Source organism: Gigantopelta aegis, chromosome 6 (genome assembly GCF_016097555.1).
Source record: "Gigantopelta aegis isolate Gae_Host chromosome 6, Gae_host_genome, whole genome shotgun sequence".
Lineage (NCBI taxonomy): Eukaryota > Metazoa > Mollusca > Gastropoda > Neomphalida > Peltospiridae > Gigantopelta > Gigantopelta aegis.
The window spans coordinates 48,537,463-48,555,550 of record NC_054704.1 but is presented as its reverse complement, the minus strand read 5'-3'; the positions used below and the strand labels follow the sequence as shown (position 1 = coordinate 48,555,550).

The 18,088-nt window shown below is 36.3% G+C and overlaps 1 protein-coding gene across 1 annotated transcript in view; it reads left to right on the top strand.

The window, feature by feature from the left end:
• LOC121376122 (C-type lectin domain family 4 member C-like) overlaps nucleotides 1-17,632 on the top strand; it is a 32,530-nt gene extending 14,898 nt beyond the window's left edge. Inside the window, exons 5-7 of the mRNA XM_041503923.1 lie at nucleotides 7,826-7,911; nucleotides 10,152-10,248; nucleotides 17,273-17,632. Of these exons, the coding sequence (XP_041359857.1) occupies nucleotides 7,826-7,911; nucleotides 10,152-10,248; nucleotides 17,273-17,565 (476 nt within the window). The 3' untranslated portion in view covers nucleotides 17,566-17,632. The remainder of the gene's footprint in view (nucleotides 1-7,825; nucleotides 7,912-10,151; nucleotides 10,249-17,272) is intronic.
• Nucleotides 17,633-18,088: the final 456 nt, after the last annotated feature.

Genomic DNA, 18,088 nt, shown 5'->3' with positions numbered 1-18,088 from the left:
TGGCGAGCCTAAATCTGTCAAAAAAATTAAAAATGGATCTCTGTTGGTTGAATGCAGCACTGAGAGTCATTCAAAGTGCTTGCTAAAGTCAACCAGTTTTTGCAATATCCTTATCATTGTAACGCCACATTCCTCCCTAAACACATTAAAGGGGGCGATCCGGTCTCGTGACTTGGAAGGTGTATGTGATGACGAAATTTGTAAACATTTGTCATCACAGGGTAACCGGCCTCGGTGGCGTCGTGGCAGGCCATCGGTCTACAAGCTGGTAGGTACTGGGTTCGGATCCCAGTCGAGGCATGGAATTTTTAATCCAGATACCGACTCCAAACCCTGAGTGAGTGCTCCGCAAGGCTCAATGGGTAGGTGTAAACCACTTGCACCGACCAGTGATCCATAACTGGTTCAACAAAGGCCATGGTTTGTGCTATCCTGCCTGTGGGAAGCGCAAATAAAAGATCCCTTGCTGCCTGTCGTAAAAGAGTAGCCTATGTGGCGACAGCGGGTTTCCTCTAAAAAAATATGTGTGGTCCTTAACCATATGTCTGACGCCATATAACCGTAAATAAAATGTGTTGAGTGCGTCGTTAAATAAAACACTTCTTGTCATCACAGGGTGTTTCTGCTGTCAAGAGGATTAAGGTTCGTAGGAATAATGAATTAGTTCCTACGAATACCTTTATCCTAACTTTTGGAAAGCCAATCCTTCCACAATCGATTAAAGCTGGGTATTTAAATATACCTGTTGAGCCTTACATACCAAATCCCTTGCGTTGTGTTAAGTGTCAGCAGTATGGTCATGGACAAAACACTTGTCGAAATAAACTGACTTGTGCTCGTTGTGGTCAGGCAAGTCATGCAATAATGCCATCAGCTGCATCAATTGCAAGGGAAGTCACTTTGCATACTTGCGAGTGTGCAAAGTGGAAGTTGGGAGAAAAAGGTTCAACAGGTAAAAGTTGAATAACGCTGGTCTTTTCCTGAAGCCAAGAAAGTGGTGGATGCTGCAGCACCTGTCACTGCAGGTCAGTCATATGCTGCTGCTGTTAAGGTTTCTACCAGAAGCGTGGCAGTCAACACAGATTTAACATGGCGTTATGATGAAAGTAAATTTAAAAAACTTTCAGATATTGAAAAGGCTGAAAAACCGACATCGAAACAAGTTCAGCGACAAAATGAAGCTGTTAAGAAAATGAAAGATGTTGTTGCAAAACAGAAAGAACTTAAGTCAGTTCAAGTGTCTTTGGATTCTGAGAATCCATCAAGTAGGTTGAACACTGGGATGCCAGGTCCTAGTGTCCCTCAGACAGGAAAAGACACAAAAAGTAATAAAAACTGTTCTTCGGGACGGATGAAGAAGATTGAGCAGAGATCCATCCCAATACATAACCCTTTTGATCCTTTGTCGATGGATGTTTGTGATGACATGGATGATTCATCTCAGGATCATTCTCAGTCACAAAAGCCATCACGACCTAGGTCAAAGGAAAAGGTCAAAATAAGCCCCATACTTCCACCCAGTGACAAATAAATTCCTACAGTGGAACTGTCGTGGGCTTAGGCCCAAACACATAATCCTCTTGCAGTGTCTTCAGGAAACTGTCCTGAAGGCAACTGATCATATTACCATGAGAGGATTTAACCTCTATCATAAATTTCAAGAAACTGAAAATAGAGCATCTGGGGGTGTTTCCATTCTTGTTAATGAAAACATTCCTCAGACTTTTAGTACATTAAATACTACTTTACAAGCTGTGGCTGTAAATGTCACGGCTCGTAAAACTATTACTCTATGTTCAGTTTATTTACCTCCTCGTAATCATTTTACTTTTAAACCAAGGATATTCGTGATCTTATTAACCAGCTCTCTACTCCCTTTATTATTATTATGTGAGACTTTAATGATCACCACACTTTGTGGGGATGTGAGGATGTAAATATTAAGAGGTAACCAATTGAAAGACTTAAAGGGACATTCCAGAGTTTGCTGCATTGTTAGATGTTTCCGAAAAATAAAATATTTCTACGATTAAATTTACATACTAAATATATTTTTGTTGTTTAGAATATCAGTGTTTGTATATTCAATGTGTTTCTGGTCATCTTAATATTTGTAAGAAGCCCAAACTGGATTTCGTCTTCAAATAATTTCGTACGTACGAAAAAAATATATTCTATGAAATAAAATTAAATTTAACCTAATACAAATATTAGAACAATCAGAAACATGTTTAATATACAGCCGCTAATATTTTATGCAGAACAATATATTTGATATGTAATTATAATCGTTAAAAAGTCTCTGTTAGTCGATTACATTATAAAAATTGCAGCAAATTCAGGAATGTCCCTTTAACTCTCAAAAATGACTTGCTTTTATTTAATAATAAAAGTCATACATATTTTCATTCTGCAAATGGTTCTTAATACTTCCATAGACTTAACCCTTTGTAGTCCATTACTTTTTCTTGATTTCTCCTGGAAAGTTGGTTCAGACTTTTGTGGTAGTGACCACTTTCCCATTATTTTGGAGAATGATGGACCTTCGTCGCTTGAAACGGTTCAGAGATGGGGGTTAGCGAAGGCAAATTGGGGTCAGTTTCAGCATCTGTGCAGCACTCGTCTGCAACAATTTGCCATTACTGGTGCTGATGATCCCATGTCTTTGTTTACTTCCATCTTGAAGGACATTGCAGATGAAACTATTCCTAAGACTGGCAGTAACAAAGCGTTTCAATATGCCATGGTTTAATGATATGTGCAAGGATGCATTCAAAGAGCGAAACAGGCTCCTTGAGGGGTTCAAACGTGAACCTACTGGGGATAACCTGGATGCATTCCGTATTGCTAGGGCTAAGGCTCGCACAGAGATCAGACAGAGTAAGAAATCATCTTGGAGAACAAACATCAGTGAAATCTGTCTGGAATAGGATCCATAAAATTAAAGGTAAAGAATCCAGTAATACAGTTCATCATTTGTCTCATGATTCATCTTCTGCTTTCAGTACAGATGCTTTTACATCTGTCAGAATTGAAGCTGAAAAGCAGTCCATTAATTTTTCATCTGAAAATGCTGAAGTGTACAACAGGCATTTCTCTATGGAGGAATTGCAGGATGCTCTTCGTAGAGCCCATGATACTTCAGTAGGACCGGATGAAATTCATTATCAGTTATTAAAACATTTACCTGAATCATCTTTGATGGTTCTTTTGAATATTTTTAATAACATCTGGATTTCTGGTGACTTTCCTTCTGATTGGAGGAGAGCAATTATTATTCCTATTCCCAAGCCTGGTAAGGATCCAACTAATCCTACTAATTATCGCCCTATCGCTTTGACAAGTTGCATTTGTAAAACCATGGAACGAATGATCAATCGTAGACTTGTCTGATATCTTGAATCCCACAAATTGCTTACTAACGTGCAATGTGGGTTCAGATCTAGACGTAGCACGGTTGATCATCTTGTTAGATTTGAAACGTTTTGTAGGGATCCACAGTTGTTTCTGGACAAAAATCCAATTCCAGTTGTGGAGGAGACCAAATTTCTGGGGATTATATTTGACAGAAAGTTATCTTTTGTTCCCCATCTTAAATATGTTAAAAAGAAGGGCTTAAAAGCTCTTAATATTTTAAAAGTTATTGGTAATACGGAATGGGGAGCTGACCGCAAGGTTATGCTCCGTCTGTATAGATCTCTTGTGAGGTCAAAATTAGATTATGGATGCATTGTGTATGGGTCGGCACGCAAGTCTTACTTGCAGATGCTAGATCCTATACACAACCAGGGACTTAGGCTTTGTCTTGGTGCATTTAGAACCTCTCCTGTAGAGAGCTTGTATGTTGATGCACACGAACCTTGTTTGGGTGCTAGACGTGCAAAGCTTTCTCTGCAGTAAGCTACCAAGATTAAATTTTTACCAACACATCCTACACATAATGCGGTGCTTGACAATAAATATATGAAGTTGTTTGATGCAAGGCCAAATGCTATTCGTGCATTTGGTCTTCGCATTAAGCGCTTTTTGTCGCTTTCCAACATTGATTTAACCGACACTTTGGAAACCCCTTCATATTTTGTTTTACCACCTTGGTGTATTACACCACCTAAAATTGTGCATTTGAAGAAAGATCGCACAGATGCTGTTGTGTATAAGCAATTTTTCATGGAAATTCACGACAAGTACCGTGATTACATTTCTGTGTATACAGATGGATCACGGGATCGGAATTATGTGGCTTGTGCTACAGTCTTTCCATCAGACAGTAGCATTTCCATGAGACTGCCTGATTCGGTATCAATCTTTAGCGCTGAAGTTTGGGCAGTCATTAAAGCCTTAGAAGAAATTAAGGATCCTAGTGTATCCAAATTTATTATTTTTAACGACTCATTTTCGTGTCTCCAAGCTTTCGTAATATGAAGCTAGACCATCCCTTAATTGGGATGGTGATACGAAAGTTTGTCTTTTTATCTATTGCCAATAAAGATGTATTTTGTTGGGTGCCCAGCTATGTTAGTATCAGGGGTAATGAAAAGGCAGATTCTGCCGCCAAGTCTGCTTTGAATTTGCTTCATACCAGGGTTGGTGTGCCTTTTACTGATTTTAAACACAATATCAACGAATTTATCTATCAAGCCAGTTTTGGGAGAGTGGCAGTCCTCTAATAGACAGTGCAGGAAGGATGAAATAGTCTTGTGTCATGCTCGCATCGGTCATACGTATTTGACCCATTGATTTATCTTAAAGAAAGATCCTCCACCTCAGTGTGAGCACTGTCAGTGTACTCTGACGGTGCGCCACATTTTGGTGGAGTGTAAGCATCTTAAAGAAACTTGAAAAGATATATTTGGTCAGAGAAATGTGATGGAATCATTTCGATTCCATCCAGAACTTTTATTACAATTTCTTCGAGATACTGACTTTTATTGTAAATTTTATCTGTCTGTGATATTTTTATTTTTGCAGTCCTTTACACTGTTTTTTTTATTGAAATCTTGAATTTTTATATTAATGTTGATCATCACTTTATTTGCATTACCATAGTTTGACACCCAATAGCCGATGTATTTTTCGTGCTGGGGTGTCGTTAAACATTCATTCATTCATTCATTCATTCATTCATTATTCTTTGTTTATTACTACAAGTAATCATCTACATAATCGTAAACCAGTATCAGACAACTGAGTAAACTGCATCTTATCAGCGTACTTCACATCAGATTCTGACGAGTTCCATGTGTCATTATTCTGCCGTCTCGTCAGCTCTTATGGTAAAACAAAATAATGACCAATGAGGCGTGACCAACTTGATATCTTATTGTTGATCAGCATTGTGTAAGACTAATCATTTGTATTTCCTATTGCTTGGATGCAGAGGGTTTCTTCCTCTTTCATACCTGAACTTGTATTACAATTGTTTCGTGATACTGAATTTTATTCTAAATTTGAATTTTACCTATTTATGCCATTTGTATTTTTTTTTCCACAGTTCTTTACATTGTCTTTACACTGTCTTTTACTTTAACTGGTGGATGTTTTTTTTTTTTATTGATGTGGTTCATCACTTACTTTTTGTATTTACCGTAGTTTGACACCCAATAGCGGATGTAGTTTTCATGTTGGGGTGTCGTTAAACATCTATTCTATTCTATTCCATTCCACTCCATTTATTTCATAATTTCATATTAACGTTTGTTATAAATCACAATACAGTGGTATATACCATTTGTTCAAATACATATATCAGACATTTTAATTATTATTTTTAAATCATGAATATGTAGTAGCATTTTAATGGTATCAGAGGTGAAGCTAGGTCCAGTTTATAGGACATATATAATCTCTTCTCCATTTAACTTGAGATGGAATCGTATTCAACAGGAGAGAAGGCAAACAGAAGGTATTTTAACCTAGTGTTATTTTAATAAATTTATATTATTACTATTTTTACATCTTTATTTGTATGCTGAGCTTTAAGATGTTATGCATTATAAGAAAGTCTGCATAGAACTATATCTAGACAAATAACTTGTAGTCTAAAGGTAAGGCTTCAGAAGACAAGGTAGGCGGAGACAGTAGGGCACTAGCCCCTCCAGTTCTAAAGATTTGTGTATTTGATTTTTAATACAAATCTGCCATGTATTACAACCCGATTCTTTGTATTTAAGGCAAGGGCCGACCCTATGTTTGTTCAATGTGTTCTGTTAGACAAAAAGAACATTTCTATGTCCTGATCGACAGTCTGTAATTGAATGCCAACGCGAACCAATCGAACCGACGGTTTTGGTGTCGCGCAATTTAATCGAGGCACATTTAAAACTCGGCCTACAAATCAGATGGGGTTTTTTAACATGCGCAGTACACACCGCAGTACCGTAGACTTGGCGGTAGTCAGTTCGGGATGGCGACGACGTAACGACCTCGTCAGTAGCTGTGTGTAGAGAGAGGACAACAAAATACAGATGCCCAATACAAACACTGATGAAAACAAAGTGGGTTATGTTTCACGACATCACTAGAGCACATTGATGTATTGATCATCGGCTGTTGGATGTCAAATTTTGACACAGTCATAGATAGGAAACCCGCTACATGTTCCCATTAGTAGCAAGGGATCTTTTATATGCACCATTCCATAGACAGGATAGCACATACCACGGTTTTTGATATGCAACTCGTGGTGCACTGGCTGGAACGAGAAATACCTCTATGGGCCCACCGACTGGGATCGATCCTACAAACACTGATGAAGTTAATGCTTAGAAGTATAGTGCATTCAAAATGACGCCCTCAGACTGATTAAAATTTGCGTGAACGTGGATAACAATATTCTTTTCTGCTTTTTGGTGATAGGTTTCCCACTGAATAAGTTGTGGAAATAACCAAATAGCCGACGTTTACAATACACCGATGTGTTATTATACAAATACGCATTTAGAAATAACTCTTCACGGCTTTAAAGGGACATTCCTGAGTTTGCAATGTTTTAAGATGTTATCAACTAATAAAATATTTCTACGATTAAACTTACATATTAAATATATTTTCTTGTTTAGAATATTAGTGGCTGGATATTAAACGTGTTTCTGATCGTTCTAATATTTGTACTAGGTTAATTTTCATTTTATTTCCTAAAAATACTAAGAAGACAAAATCCAGTTTGGGCTTCTTACAAATATTAAGACGACCAGAAACACATTGAATATACAGACATTGATATTCTAAACAAGAAAATATATTTAATATGTAAGTTTAATCGTAGAAATATTTTATTAGTCAGAAACATCTTACAATGCAGCAAACTCAGGAATGTCCCGTTAATATCTCCAAAAAACTATCACAGTTGAAAGGGTTGAATCAGATGTGTTAAATGTATTATAAATTTTAATGTTGCTATCTGTGATATTTGTATTTTTTGCTCAATTCTTTACACTGTGTTTCAATTTACCTATCGAATTTTTATATTGATGTTGTTTCATGAGTTGTTGCATTTATATATTTCTCATTGCTTGGAAGCAGAGGGTTTCCTCTTTGATATCTGAACTTTTATTACATTTCCTTTGTGATACTGAATTTTATTTTTAATTTCAATTTTACCTACCTATGCTATTTGTTTTTTATTGCACAGTTCTTTACACTGTCTTTTAATTTAACTGTTGCATTTTTGTATTTACCATACCCAGTAGCTGATGCAGTTTTCGTGCTGGTGTGTCGATAAACATTCATTCATTCATTCATTGAATAAGATGTATGCCAATGGGCATAACAAAAATGTGGGTGCTGCCCTGCATATTCTTTAAGTACATTAAACTGAATTTTGTAGTTACCTGTCCAACCGGTTTTATGATGAATCGAGGTTCCTGCTACCACTTTTCAACAGTTGGTGTTAACTCCTGGTTCGAAGCACGGGTACGTAGCACGCACATAAACTATTTCTCAGCCACGGTTAACCAAATGCTTTAGAAAACCTATTACGTTCGATGAGATGGGCCAACGAAAGCACATCTGTATAATTTGGAATACAATTGTTAATATCGGAATGCAATTCAGTAGTAGTGTCTCGCAGTCGCAGCCAGCGTTTTGTGCTATATGGAAAGTGCACATGTTATGGTAAATGTCTAAAATATGTTAATTTGTGAAACGAATGAAATTTGCAGTCAATTTGTAAAGTGACTGATTCACTCATGCAATTTTATAATTGCTTTAGTATTTAAGTCATTTTACTTCAAAATTCTGCCGTTTAGTTGACTTAAAATTAAGTTGGGGATGAAGATTAGGTTAAGAGGTTTAGTATGTATTGGTGTAACATACAAAAATTAGTGGACGGTCTGACACTTAAAACGAATGACTTTGCCGGTATTAAACATGATGTCCTCACGATTTGGCAAATATACGCAATGACGTCACGTACTTTAAGGAGTTTCCATTTACCTCTAAAAGCTTTTTTTTTTTTGAGGGGTTATATTTGTAATAAAATGCTATTTTAATGTATTTAATTACAATATATTTGCATTGAACTATTTCTCGTTCCAGTAAGTGCACCACGACTGGTATGTGCTACTCTGTGAGGTGGTGCATATAAAAGATTCCTTGCTACTAATGGTTAAATGTAGCGGGTTACCTCTTTAAAGGGACATTCCTGAGTTTGCTGCATTGTAAGAAGTTTCCGACTAATAAAATATTTCTACGATTAAACTTATATATTAAATATATTTTCTTGTTTAGAATGTCAGTGTCTGTATATTCAGTGTGTTTCTGGTCGTCGTAATATTTGTAAGAAGCCCAAACTGGATTTTGTCTTCAAATAATTTCGTACGTACGAAAAAAATAATATTTTAGGAAATAAAATAAATTTAACCTAGTACAAATATAACGATCGAAAACACGTTTAATATACACCCACTAATATTTTAGGCAGACAAATATATTTGATATGTAATTACAATCGTTAAAAAGTCTCTATTAATCAATAATGTCTTAGCAATTGAAGCAAACTCAGGAATGTTCCTTTAAGGCTACATTTCAAAATTATAAAATGTTTGACATCCAATATCCGATGATTAATAAATCAGTGTGATCCAGTGTGGTTGCTGAACAACACAAACCTTTAACTTTTACAATTTGTTTTAACAGACGAAGTAGAACTGTGTGGTTTTTTAATTATCTGTGATCTTGAATAAAATACAAAGTCAATACTCAGAATAGTGTGTAAAATTGTTCACATATTTATCTTGAACTCTATTAACGTGCCCCTATATCCCTATGGTTTCAGGCACGTCTGTCTCAGGTCATGTCTCTGGCATGGCCAGTGAGACGGCCTGGGTCAGATAAATTGTTCACATAGTTTCTTTATAAATGTAGTCATAATGAAAATTGAAGATTCTTAAAGAAAAACGTAGGAAAAAAGTTTCAATAATGACGTTTTCTATAAAATTGTTTTACCAACCATAAGCTAATTATGTGTCACGCTTAATTTATTAAAAAGAAGCATGCATACCCCTTTGCACTATCATAGTGTACCAGAGAACGCAGATGAACGTACAATCTTAACATTTGCAGTGTTGATCTATAGTTAAATGTTAAGTTTGTTTTCTTTAACGACACCACTAGAGCACATTGATTAAATAATCAATGGCTTTTGGATGTCAAACATTTCGTACTTGTGACTCGTCGTCATCAGGAAAAAACCCGGTATATTTGTCCTCATGTAGAAAGAGATCTTTTAAATGCACTTTCCCACAGACGCAAAAGCAAATACCACGCCCTTTGACCAGTTGTGGTGCACTGGTTGGAAGGAGGTAACAAATCCAATCAGATGAATGAATCCACCGAGGTGGTTCGATCCTGCGACGTACACACCTCAAGCGAGAACTCAATCTACTGATCTAAATCCCGCCTCTGAACGCTAGTGTTCATATTGTTACACTAACGGTTAGCACTACAACCTCTACTGTTAATTGTTATATTAGAATACATGAACCCTGGTGGGGTCTACACGTCTAAATGTATACGTATACTTATTAAAGTACAATTTGTTTTGAGAATAGACAGACGTATTAACGTATAGAATGAGAGAGATACGGATGAATATACCATATACGTCCATATTGTATATACTTATGTACATTGTTAAATGAACGTTATTTTAGGATGCCTGTCAAGCAATGGGAGCTGACCTTGTTGTTATTAATGATCAAATGGAGAATAACTTCATTGAGATGCAGCTTGCAGGACTCCCCGGTAACAGTAAGTAGGCCTATTAACGTGTGTACTGTTTTGTTCAATGTGTGGTAAATGTTACATTGAATATACATACTAGTAAATTAATATTGACGATACCCCAGCACAAAGTAAAACTGTTTTGGGTGTCTAACTTATCCCATCCACATTCATATAAACACTGCGTGGTTAGTTAAACTCATAAAGCTTTAAAGCCACAATACATCTACGACGTCCTAAGCCTATGATACGTCTACCAAATCTCCGAGACTTAACGATACACTTATTTTATTTTGAGACACTTTGTTTCGGAAACACGTCTGTTATTTCTTTGCACAATGGCAGACAAGCATGCAGCCGTCCGTGGCTGCTGTTGGTGTCATTACCATTTGTTTTATAATACACAACAACAAAAAAACCCAACGAAAACGCAGAAATAAAATTAAATGGGTCCAGGGCTGGTTCAGAAACCGAGATGCTCTCGGGGCATATCATCTCATGGACGAGCTTCGTTTGTCACATGTGGATGGCTATTACAGTTGTATTCGAATGGATCCAGAATCATTTCAACACCTGCTGAATTTGGGTGCACCTTTGATTACCCGCACATACTCGTGTCCGACCTTTCATTGCAGCAGGGCAGATATTAGCACAGACACTACGATGTTTTGCAACAAGTGAGACGTAACTGTTGAACAAAGACCCCTCCCCCTTCACAGGTCCGGATTTAAATCATTGTCAACTGCATAGGATCGTGTTCGATCGTGTTTAAAAAATAACAACTGGTAACCACGTCATACAATTTCGACACCATAAACCACTACTGAAGAAAATTGCAATGAGTTTTTTGTTTAATTTTATTTTGCATTAAAGGGACATTCCTGAGTTTGCGGCAATTTTTAAGATGTTATCGACTAAGAGACTTTTTAACGATTGTAATTATATATGAAATATATTTTTCGGCATAAAATATTAGTGGCTGTATATTAAACGTATTTCTGATCGTTCTAATATTTGTACAAGGTTAAATTTCATCTTATATCCTAACATTGTTTTTTCGTACGTACGAAATTATTTGAAGACAAAATCCAGTTGGGGCTTCTTACATATATTATGACGACCAGAAACACATTGAATATACAGACATTGATATTCTAAACAAGAAAATATATTTAATATGCAAGTTTAATCCTAGAAATATTTTATTAGTCGGAAACATCTTACAATTCTAGCAAACTCAGGAATGTTCCTTTAAATGCACCAGAGTACTGCAATTTACAAACGTAGCGTCTTGTTAGTGGGACGGTTTTTGGTAGGTTGAGGAGAGAATCTATGGGGAGGGAACAAAGAAACAAAAGGCGGGACACAAATACTTACCTTGTGTGCCCAGTTTAGGAGCTATTTATTTTATTGCCTCTCTTCTCATGTTCCTGTTGTAGTATATATTACTTTTGGTGTTGTACAAGCAAGGTTTTTCCTGCCGAAGTCCGACTAATACTTCAGTGTTCTCTCTGTTTCACTCACATGTTATTATTACCGTGCATCGCCATTTTGACCAATACCATGCGACCAGTCATGTCATCTGATTTATTTATGTATTCTGATTGTTAGTTGTTATGGCCTCAGATTACAGTTATCTTCCCATTTGGTTGTCCAAAATCCGGAAGTTTCACCGCGCAAGTAGTCTGCTGTTTGACTGTGATTATTTCATGGCAGACAGCTATGAAGTGGCAACTGTTTGACTGAAGTGACAGGGGATAGCATGTAGTTTGTAAACATGTGTAACTTGTTGACATTGAAGACTTGTTTGTGGTAATTCCGGCCCATGCAAAAGTAGTGCTTTTTGTGTAAAATGGGTGTACTCCGGCCAGGTTTAGAGGGTGTGTCTGTTTAAACCAATATGCTGGGAGAAAGAGCTGGACAACAGGGGTTGTCCTTTTCAGGGTATGTTTGGTCCCCCATGCAGGCAAAGGTACATACAAAACTTCACGGGCCTGCTGATATTAATAAAAATATTATAGCCACTAAGGCTATATAGAACATATAGCGAAATTAATTGTGGTCTGAGGCCTGATATAGTTCACACATTACACCGGTTAAATGCTTGATTCTGATGAAAGTATTATAACCAGAGAGGTGAAATTACACAGACTGATTGTGCATACCACAAGGAATATGAAAACTAATTTATTTATTTTCTAAATATTTTATTAAATTAAAAAACATTTTTTTTTGAATTTATTAAAAATTAAAATTAAAATTTTCAACTTTTAAATTTCAGTATCCTCCAAAATAGCATAAAATGACCTCTGATGTTACTACAGGTTGTTGCAATATTTTTTAACAGTTTTGAGCTAATAATTTGGTAAAAATGAGCAAAACTTGGATTTTGTTAGTCAATATTGAGATTTTTTTTTTTTACATATTGAATTTTAATGAGTTTCTCAATTATTGCAATTGGACAGAAAATCTAAATATAATGAATATATCACTACTAAATGTAATTAAACACTTTAAATAAATAGTATACAGTTTTTAACAAGATTAAGTACTCTAATAATACATTTCACCTACATTTATGTAAATTACACACTTCAGTAATTTTTCAAAAATGGTCTTTTATCCTTAGAAAATCTAATAGGCTAATATTCTATGCTGTCTGAATGTATTTATTGTGTTCAGTAATCAGATGCTGGTATACTTGTCAAGTTTATTGCAGAAAATGTGCCAAAAAGGTTAACATTTGGCTTGTAATACAGATGGCAGAATAATCCATAATGCATATTCAGTGGTCATTACTACAAACATCCTTCCAATCAAGAAATACTACACTGAGGTATCCCAGACACTGGCACATGACTACACTTGTTAACAGTTATCACTGGAAACTGAAAAATATGGTGCAAGTACCTCTTGGTAGGATTTATATCAGCATTTTGTGACAAAATCTTCATTTTCAAAGTTGTCGTCAACAAAAAAAATATTATTGTGTATACCTAAGTAATATCTGTAGGGCATATTCATATTAATATGCATTTATATGGACTGTTTTGCCTTTTACAAAGTGGCTACATGTCTAATACAGTAAATGAAGTAGATTAAGTAAATACAGCAGGTCAAAATTGAATATGAGGCCTATCATGTCTAATTTTCCCTGAAATTAGTGTGTAAACATTTGTTGCAAATGGCCCCAATTTTGTGACTTTCACCATCCCTCTGACACATTTCTAATAATGTATCATGAATTCAGTCACCATATCTTTACTAAGCCTCCACTTATCATATCTAAAATGCAAAATTTTACAGTTTTAGATTTTTTTGTTTTTCAAAAATTTAAATTTAAGTTTAATATTTCATTAAAATGAAGTAAAATCTAATGATTGATTTTTTTTTCCTTTAAATATTTCAAAATCTTTCCAAGACAACACTGTGCAGATAGAACATATGTAGAAGAAAAAATAGCTGCTCATTGTATGAAGAAATTTCAAAATTTGATAAAGTTATTACATTTTGAAGTTGGTGTCACTCAAGTTTCCATTGCTAAAATTGGCCATGGCAAGGCACTGTGGTAGGTGTTTTAAAACACAGCCTCTGTATACTCTCAGTTTAAAGGTGACATACCGATACTTACCGAGCATTGCTTTAATATGTATATCATTGGAATGCATTAGTGTGGGCCAGATTTTAGGGGAAAAAATTGACTGATAGGCCTCAGATTACAGTTTCTTTCCCATTTGGTTGTCCAAAATCCGGAAGTTTCACCGCGCAAGTAGTCTGCTGTTTGACTGTGATTATTTCATGGCAGACAGCTATGAAGTGGCAACTGTTTGACTGAAGTGACAGGGGATAGCATGTAGTTTGTAAACATGTGTAACTTGTTGACATTGAAGACTTGTTTGTGGTAATTCCGGCCCATGCAAAAGTAGTGCTTTTTGTGTAAAATGGGTGTACTCCGGCCAGGTTTAGAGGGTGTGTCTGTTTAAACCAATATGCTGGGAGAAAGAGCTGGACAACAGGGGTTGTCCTTTTCAGGGTATGTGTCCCCCATGCAGGCAAAGGTACATACAAAACTTCACGGGCCTGCTGATATTAATAAAAATATTATAGCCACTAAGGCTATATAGAAACATATAGCGAAATTAATTGTGGTCTGAGGCCTTATGTTGTTTCGGAGACTTCTCTCTGCGGAGACTTTTGACGATACATTATGAAAAAAAAGGTCTCGGAAACATGGTCTCCCACACAAAGTCTCTGAGATTTCGTAGATGTATCGTGCGCTTAAGATACTTATAGTAGAGATTTTCTTTTTCCCGTGATGTATCGTCAGTGGTTTCGGAGGCTTTGTGTCCTAGGCCAGTCTTTGAACATAGGGCAGTGTTCTATCTCGAGAGAGAAATTTTCGAAACAGAATCAGCAAACATTAGAAGAAGTTTGCTGGCGTGGCGGTCTATTTTTAGATTAAAAAAGCATTTATGACGCGCATCCGTCTAAATATAGACTAGTTATCTGACTGTCTGTGACCGAGCCGGACTAGAACATTACAGAGAAGGGGTGTAATCATGCAATATTTACCTGTGCACTACAGGACAATACTGCTGCACGTTGACACTCGGAGTTGATTGTCTGTGTAACAGGGACATTTTAATCTATACATAATGTTTTATTTTGTTTATTTCAGTTTACAATTAGTTTGTTCTTTCTTTCAGACTGACATGCAAACTGAAATAATTATAGTTCACTATCGTTCGCGTCACGGCAATCGGCACCTACGTTTTCAGCAATAACTTTACTTCGCTCCTATTTTTTTAATTTTTAAAATAATTTAATTTAAATTAAAAGAAACAATAGTTTTTAACGAAATTTATAGTATAATAGTATATCTTTACTCCTTTGCAATAAATGAAGAATTCATACAACGTATTAAAATTTGTCAATTTAGGAGGGTTGAGGTTCATGAATTTCACACAAAATGTCAAATATCGCGTTTTCGTCAAAATCTTCAAAACAAAACCACCTTAAATTGTAAGATATGTCTACAACATAGTAATTTTAATTGAAGTTTGTGGTTGCTATGGTTATGAAAATGACCTTGGAAAATTGCTCAAAAATCGAAAATTGTCTAAATGCACGAAATGCACAGAACACACAACTCATCCACACCTTGCATCAGCAGCAATGGTACAACCCACGCATGTTAGATGTTTACCGGACAAAAGACACAAAACACACCTTCGTGTCGTTTATAAGACAAAAATTACAAATATTACACATTTAGCATAATCTACAATCAATCCCAAAGTCATAAGAGCCCATAAAATCGACAAATTGATAAATTTGTTTACAAACTTTGACGTTTTCACTAAGTTCGCAACAGCAGACATATGGTGTGCGCATGCGCTGAGAGTAAGAAAGTTCGTAAACTTTTTTAAATTAAAATATGACGGATTATAATCTGCACTAATCAAAAAAAAATTTACACTGATAGCTCGGCAAGTATCTCAGGCATTAATTGGCTAGCGAACTGGGATAAAACCGCCTCCTGTCAAAATGCTTGACACAGGAAATCCCTTCGAGTCTCCGATTTTAGCAGGGAATCCTTAAGCTTTTCCATTAGGAATGAAATTTAAACGATTTAAAAACATGAAAAATTACGGTGGAAAAATCAGTCAGAAAAATAAAAAAAAATTATTTTCGGGTAGAAAAATGGTTAAAGTTCCATATTCTGAGCGAACTGGCTCGCGATCGCCGTTTTATTAAAATAAATATGGTGTTGACAGTGAAAAAGCCAGCGTTAAAACGTTACTTAACCATTGAATTTAATTAGGTCAGCGCTCAGTGAGCAAACTTCTTCTAATGCAATTCACATGATGTAGTTGGTCTCACGATTCTGGTTAAAATAGCAATGCTAATGTATCTGTCTTGCAGCAAAGGAATGTCGGTAATCAAATTTAGGAGATAGTCGAAAAATTCGGTTGTTACACCGTTATCGAACCGACCCAAATAACGACGATATCAAAATGTAGTGACCTGATTTTTTTTTTTTTTTTTTTTTTTTTTTTTATCGTGCAACCCTTTTCAAGTTATATTTTTGAAATATGTTTCAGTCAAAAGCGGTATAGAAACTATTAATTATATCGTGTAGAAACTACTACTGGAAATCGGACAATAGCGAGTGCCCGAAAGCATCTTGGGAATGGCATAGACAGCCTAAATGTTATGTTTCCAAATTACTTTGATTATATTTCAAAGTCTGTTGTGTCACAACAACATAATTTGTGTACCTCTTTCTGTGAACATAAACTCAAGGTTATTTCTGACACGAAGAAGATCTGCAGCACTGGCTGCTAGTGACGTCAGACGCTGTTCCAATGTAAACAGTCTTTGCAGGAAGCTTCTTGCTTTTTTGTTTAAAAATGTTTGAAAACACTGGCTAGTTCTAAATTGGAGATAATAATGGAGAATTGAAACATAAGTGGTACCTTGACGTTACAGGAAGTCTAAATATTATATATATGTATTTATACAGTTCAATAATTACTGCTGTAAATGGGTGTTTGAAAAATGAGAAAACGACCTACTTGAAAATTTAGCAAACATCTGTCATTCCCACAACTTATTTCCTTGTGACATCATAACACATCGAATTATCAGGTTGTGGTTATCAGGTCAATAGGAAGCATGGTTGCATGATAAAAAGGTTTAAAAGACAAATCTGATGTATACTGTATTCGCCACACTTCAGGGACAATATACTTATTTTTCGGAAGGATAAATCGGATCATTTCTGCCTTCTTGCTCCTCTCCCTCCACCTATCTCCCCCCCCCCCATCTCTCTCTCTCTCTCTCTCTCTCTCTCTCTCTCTCTCTCTCTCTCTCTCTCTCTCTCTCTCTCTCTCTCTCTCTCTCTCTCTCTCTCTCTCTCTCTCTCTCTCTCTCTCTCTCAAATTCACATAAAAGGTGCCGTTAAACCTTCATTTATTCTGCCATTTACAAAATGATTATCTACAATTAACAGTGATATTTTAATGGTTATCTTGTTTTCATGAATCAGTGGACTATTTTGCTGGTCTGCACAAGTTGAACGACGGCGTGACATGGATGTGGATTGATCCAAATGCGATGATGGGCGTTTCAGTTGGAGGGAATAACAACGGAATGGCATTCTCCGACTGGCGAGGTAATCAAGGCCTTAATCCGAATCAACGCTGTATGCGGTTACAATTCGTGAACATGCAAATGGGGTACAGCTGGTTCAACGTAGACTGCACTCCGGGTATGAGAACACAATACATTTGTGAGATAAGTCCCACTTATCCCATGCAGCCCAGACAGAAATGTTTCTAGATTTACCTATAACAGGGTTTACAATGGAAACTGCGATAATCGATGAATAAAGTAAATTCGATAAGTATTCTGTTTTTGTTTGCCTTTATCGGAAATGGGTGTAGCCAGTGATAGAGAGCACACCTTATGTTCGTGCTTATATCCAATTAATGTCCAAGCACGCTGCCCTGGGCACACACCTCAGCTATCTGGGTTGCCTGTCCAGGACAGTGGGTTAGTGGTTAGTGAGTGAGAAGAGGGTGTAGTGGTCTTACACCTACCCATTGAGTCTTTAAAACTCGCTCTGAGTAGGAGCCGGTACAGGGCTGCGAACCCTGTACCTACCAGCTTTATGTCCGATGGCTTAACCAAGACACCGCCGAGGCCGGTTCCCACGTCCTAACCTGTGCGACCGACACTGGTACATTAAAGGGACATTCCTGAGTTTGCTGCATTGTAAGATGTTTCCCACTAATGAAATATTTCTACGATTAAACTTACATATTAAATATATTTTCTTGTTTAGAATATCAGTGTCTGTATA